The sequence below is a fragment of the Lemur catta genome, chromosome 3 (genome assembly GCF_020740605.2).
Source record: "Lemur catta isolate mLemCat1 chromosome 3, mLemCat1.pri, whole genome shotgun sequence".
NCBI classification, from domain to species: domain Eukaryota; kingdom Metazoa; phylum Chordata; class Mammalia; order Primates; family Lemuridae; genus Lemur; species Lemur catta.
Window position 1 is genome coordinate 35,205,360 of NC_059130.1, and position 5,992 is coordinate 35,211,351.

General features: G+C 37.2%; 1 protein-coding gene across 1 annotated transcript; it reads right to left on the bottom strand.

Annotated features, from left to right (window-relative positions):
• Positions 1–4,285: 4,285 nt before the first annotated feature.
• On the bottom strand, positions 4,286–5,103 carry LOC123635239 (N-alpha-acetyltransferase 50-like). Its single transcript, XM_045547219.1, has one exon. The coding sequence runs from the start codon at positions 4,854–4,856 to the stop codon at positions 4,350–4,352; it is 507 nt and encodes a 168-aa protein (XP_045403175.1). The 5' UTR covers positions 4,857–5,103; the 3' UTR covers positions 4,286–4,349.
• Positions 5,104–5,992: the final 889 nt, after the last annotated feature.

Here is a 5,992-nt window from a genome sequence, read left to right on the forward strand (position 1 = left end):
TGAGGAACTTGCCTTCTATACCTAAACTGTTAAGAGTTTGTCAAGAAAGCCTGTAGGATTTTGTAAAATGCTTTTTCTATGCCAATTGAGATAATCATGTGGTTTTTATCTTTCATTCTATGAATGTAATGTATCACATTGATTGATTTGCATATTTAAACCAGCCTTGCATGCCAGGGGTAAATCTCACTTGGTCATGATATATAATCTTTTTGATGTGTTGTTTAATTCAGTTTGCTAATATTTTATTGAGGATTTTTGCATAAATATTCATCAGAGGTATTCGTCTGTAGTTTTCTTTTCTTGTGATATATTTGCATGGCTTAGGTATCAAGGTGATGCAGCCTCATAAAATACATTTGGAAGTATTCTCTCTAGCTCTATTTTTTCTAAAGAGTTTAAGAAGTATTGGTAATCATTCTCTTTAAATGTTGGTTAGAATTTAGTCATGGAGCCATTGGGTCCTGGGCTTTTCTTTGTTGAAAGTTTTTTAATTATTATTTTGATCTCTTTGTTACTGATCTATTCAAGTTTTCTATTTCTTCTTGATTCAACCTAGGCAAGTTATATTTTTCTAGGAATTTATCTATTTCCCCTAGGTTATCCAATCTGTTGGCATATAGTTGTTCATAATAGTCCCTCATGATCCTTTTATTCTGAATTATCTGTCATAATGTCTTCCATTTTCATTTCTTTTTTTTTTGTTAATATTATTTTTAATTGAAAAATCTTAATTGTATATATTAATGGTATAACGTGATGTTTTGTTTCTTTTTTTTATTTCAGCTCATTATGGGGGTACAAAAGTTCAGGTTATATACATTGCCCATACCCCCCCATACCCCCGAGTCTGAGCTTCAAGTGTGTCCATTCCCTAGACAGTACACATCGCACTCATCATGTAGGTATGCACCCATCCCCTCCCCGCTTCCCCCCCAGTCAGAACTTCAAGCGTGACCATTCCCCACACAGTGCGCATCGCACTCATCAAGTAGGTATACACCCATCCCTTCCTCCTAGCCCCCACCTCTGTCCGATACTCAATTGGTGTTATTCCCAAATGTGCACTTAGGTGATGATCAGGGAAACCAGTTTGCTGGTGAGTACATGTGGTGCTTATTTTTCCATTTTGGGGATACTTCACTTAATAGAATGGGTTCCAACTCTCTCCAGGAGTGTCTTCCCTCTTATTTCTTAGTCTAGCTAGGTATTTGTCAATTTTTTTTTCAAAGAACTAACTCTTGGTTTTATTGATTTTTCTGTGCTTTTTCTATTCTCTGATTTATTTCAGTTCTTATCTTTACTATTTCCTTCCTTCTGCTAACTTCGGGTTTAGTTTGTTCTTTTTCCAGCTCCTTGAGGAGTAATGTTAGACTATTTATTTGGGATTTTTTTCCTCTTTTTTAGTGTAGGCATTTATTGCTATAAACTTCCCTCTTAGGATTGCTTTTGCTGCATCACAGAGGTTTTGGTATGTTGTGTTTCCATTGTTGTCTCAAGATATTTTTTTTTTTACCAGAACATCACCTAAATTTATTTCAGAAGTAACAGCAATGTTAAAATTGACAAGTTTAATTCTTAACTGCACCAAGTAAACTCAGCCATTTAAGTATTTTTAAAGTTATTCCCTCCAAAAAACTGAGGGAGCTTTTCTTTTCCACCACCACACACCATGGTTTCCCAATAGTTCTCTTTTTGGAGGACTTTCAATTGCTGAATAAACTGCTTTGGAGATACTGCAGAACTTCATTCCCCAAATGAAAACTAATCTGGACAAACTATATATTGCATAGATTTCTCTACGGATTCTTTTCTTTAGAACCTAAATGCAATTACCATGCAGTATAATTTTAACCTATTTGCCCCACAATAAAACTATTTGTACTGAAAAATATGATGGATATATCCTGTGATCTTCCAGTTAATAGAATTGTTTTATCTCAAAGATACTTTTATCAAAATAACCAACTACATATGGGACATTACTTCAGTCTTTACTGACTCACAGGCATATGAACTAGTGCCCAGCTTCTACCTCTTCCAAATCTTCCTCCTCCTCTGTAAGTGGATGGAATTATTTAATACAATGTTTGATGTAGGGCAATTAACCCTTTACAAACATTTACAATTTAAGTCATTGACTAGTGTGGAAAACAAAACTCTATAATCATATAGAGAGCCTACACACTCAATTCAAAATTTAATATTTTTTTCCTCCTTAAATAACATGTATTTAAATTGTCATGAGGCAGCTATTCGGTTTTCAATAACCACATTTAGGGATACATTCATAGGACTGATTAGATAGTTCAGGTGAAACGGTTATAGAAATTGAGGCAGTGTCATCTCAGAAAACTCATTTACATATCAAAATCTATTCTGATATCTTGAAAGTTTACAAAAAGGCTGAATTCTTCAAACTAATCATGCCTTCTGTAACTCAAGCACTATTCTCTTGGCAAGAGCAAGGTGAACCTTATCTATGAAGGTAAAGGTGCTCAACACTAAACTTTTCTTCTAAGCTTAGATTTGGACTGTTTAAGAAACTGATACCCAAAAAACCAGCATGGTCTGTCTACATTTTTACCATCTTAAGATTAGAACCCTATATCAATTATCTTCTTCTTCTGTGTTATTCTTGGCACTCAAGACTGCTGAAGTCTATGTACTTTGTGCTTTCACATTCTCAAATAAAAACTTAAGGTTATAAAGTGTGCATAAATATTTTATAAAATAATTCTGTCATTTAACATATTTGGAGATGAGACTTTTACACCAAAATTTTACATGAGGATAAATATTATGAATCAAACTTCCTTTTAAAGTCTAATGACAGAAAACTCAAGCCCATGCATTGTTTTAAAGTGTAATTGAGATATTTCTTGGGCCATCAGTACTTGTAATCTAAAAATTTCTAAATATTGGGAGATAAGGACTACGGGAAGAAAACATGAATATTTCAGATGTTTTCCATCTTACAAAAAGTTAGCAACCTGTCAAAGCTAATCCCTATGTGCCAGAAAATGATCTTGGCATAAATCAGCACTGTCAGTACAGGAGGTCACAGTGACATTTGCATTATTAACACTTTATACTTCTCCTTTTCCAAGAATAGAAGCCATATGTTTAATAATTCCCCTTACCCCAAATCCTTAAACTCCATATCGTAGGCACACAGTGTAAACAAATCTGGGCTGTTCTCCAACAGATAAGCAATAGCTATGTTATTCTCAAAAATACTGTCTAGATATGCTTTCCTATAAAACCAAACGCTCAGTGGCCACACTTTTAACAGCTGCATTAGTTGACATTTAATGCATTTATTGTGCCACAAATCCATCTAAGCTTCCTTGCAGGTATTTTTTAATATGTCTAAGAGAAAACACCTGTTTTAGGTTTATTTAGGGGTAGTGACCTATAAGGACATCAACTCCATTTTTAAGGTTAGACTAACTATTGTTGGGTTTACTGAAGAAAAACGACAGGAGAAAAAAAATTAAATCACAAAAAACTTCTTTATGTCAGTTAAAGGCCATATCTCTAGCTGGGATATTAAAAAAAATTAATCTCACCAGCCCACACTCTAAAAGTTAATGCCACTAGTAACAATCAACAGCAGGAAAAATAAACCTGCTAACAACCAGCCCACTCATTAGCAAAAAAGCAGTTTTACTCAAATACTTACAGCAAAGTTTAACACTATCTACCCAAACTGCCCCACCCACCAGCAAGAAGAGAAGAAATAATTGCTTAAAAAAAAAATCAAAATAAGCTTAATATTTCTTACAAGGATAACAATGGTCCAACTTCTGAGAGTGCTCAGAAGGACTAAAGGTGGAGTGAAGGCAATGTCTAGGGATTTGTATCCCACAAAAATCTTTAAAAATCCAAAGTACCACAAACACACTAAACTTGTCTATTAATTAGAGAACAAGATATTGCTGCTGCTTCTTTTTGCCTTTTGAAATATACAATATTTTTTAGGCTCTGCCCTTCAATGTGAAAGTAGGACATTTAAAAAAAAAAAAACAGCTAAAAAATTTGAAATTATTTGACACCCAACTTTTGGGGACCATATATCTTAACCATGAAATCAAATAGCTCTACCTTCTCCTTCCTTCAATGGATCGAACCACCTCACAAAAATAAGAGAACTAAAACAATCCAAGCATGATTATTTTTTAAAGTCCTTGAAAGTTTTAAACTTTTGGAGAAAAAGAAAAGAAAAAAAGGAAAAACAAGAACTAGGAGAAGAAAATGCTTTAAAAGAAAGAGGGGGGAAAAATAATCAATGGGCCTCTCTTTTATTTGGCGACAAGCAAGTGCAAGAAAGTTCATTTGTTATTTGTTCAGTTGTCTGTCTTTTGTACATCTGCATTCTGACCAGAAGGGACTTTGAGGTTTTTCTGCAGCACATGAGCATCTGCAGGCTCTATCCTCTTATAGTAGTTCTTCTTTGTCTCAATAAACTCAAAGCCAAACTTCCTGTAGAAGTCAATTGCTGACTCATTGCTGATCTGGACATGCAGATAGATGTTGTCAAAAGTGCCATCTTTTTCACAGATGTTTAAGACATGATTTAACATTTTAGTTCCTATTCCTAGCCTTCGGTAAGGTGCCAGACATCCTAGCGTCATGATGTAAAGTCTCTTCTGGTTCTGTGAATGATCCACCCTACAGCATACCGCACCTACAGCAATATCATTGAAATAGGCAAGTTTTGCTAATTCGCCAACCTCCAGCACATCCTTGTAGAACTTGTCATTGTAGCTGACTGGAAAGATGACCTGGTTCAATCTCTTCAACTGCTTAATATTGTGTGGTGTTACATCTCCCAGCTCGATCCGGCCTTTCATTTTCCCCGCCTACCGAGGCCGTCGTTACCGCCGATATCAACGACGTAGCCCTCGCCGCCCTCAGCTCTCCGCGCCCTCAGCTCGGGCCACCAACCCGCAAGCTGGCCTCCTCGCCTTGGGCAGGAAGCTGAGCGGGTGACGGAGGCCGCGAGAGTCGAGCGTGGCCCTGAGTCTCCGGAGGCAGCAGTGGCATCTCCCGCGTCGCGCTGGTGCAGACGCTTCTCCACACGTGCACACAGGGCTCTCGCCTCCCGCCCGCAGCTGCCCTCAAGATATTTTCAAATTTTCTTTTTATTTTTTCTTTTAATTTTTTATTTTTATTTTTTTATTTCAGCTCTTCATGGGGGTACAAAAGCTCAGGTTATATACATTGTCCGTGTCCCGCCCATCCCCCTGAGTCAGAGCCTCAGGCGTGTCCATTCTCCAGACAGTGCGCCTGGCACTCATCATGTAGTCATACCTCCATCCCCTCCCCCCCCCCACCTCCCCGAGTCAGCACCTTCAAGCATGACCATTCCCCAGAGGGTGTGCAACGCACTCATCATGTAGGCATGCACCCATCCCCTCCCCCCACCCCCCATCTCAGTCTGATATCCAATTGGTATCCTTCCCCGATGTGCATTTAGGTGATGATCAGGGAAACCAGTTTTCTGGTGAGTACATGTGATGCTTGTTTTTCCATTCTTTGGATACTTCACTTAATATAATGGGTTCCAACTCTCTCCAGGAGAACCAAAGAGATGTCGTATCACCGTTATTTCTTACAGCTGAGTAGTACTCCATGGTATACATATACCACAGTTTACTAATCCATTCGTGGATTGATGGGCACTTGTTTCCACATCTTTGCGATTATGAATTGTGCTGCTATAAACATTCGGGTACAGGTGTCTTTGTTATAGAATGACTTTTGTTCTTCTGGGTATATATATGCCCAATAATGGGATTGCTGGATGGAATGATAGGTCTACTTGAATCTGTTTAAGGTATCTCCATAATGCTTAACAAATTTTCTTTTTTATTTCTTCTTTGACCCACTGGTTGTTCAGGAGCATGTTGTTTAGTCTTCACATATTTTTTAATTTTCCAGATTTCCTCCTGTTATTTATTTCTAGTTTTATACCATTTTGGTTGGA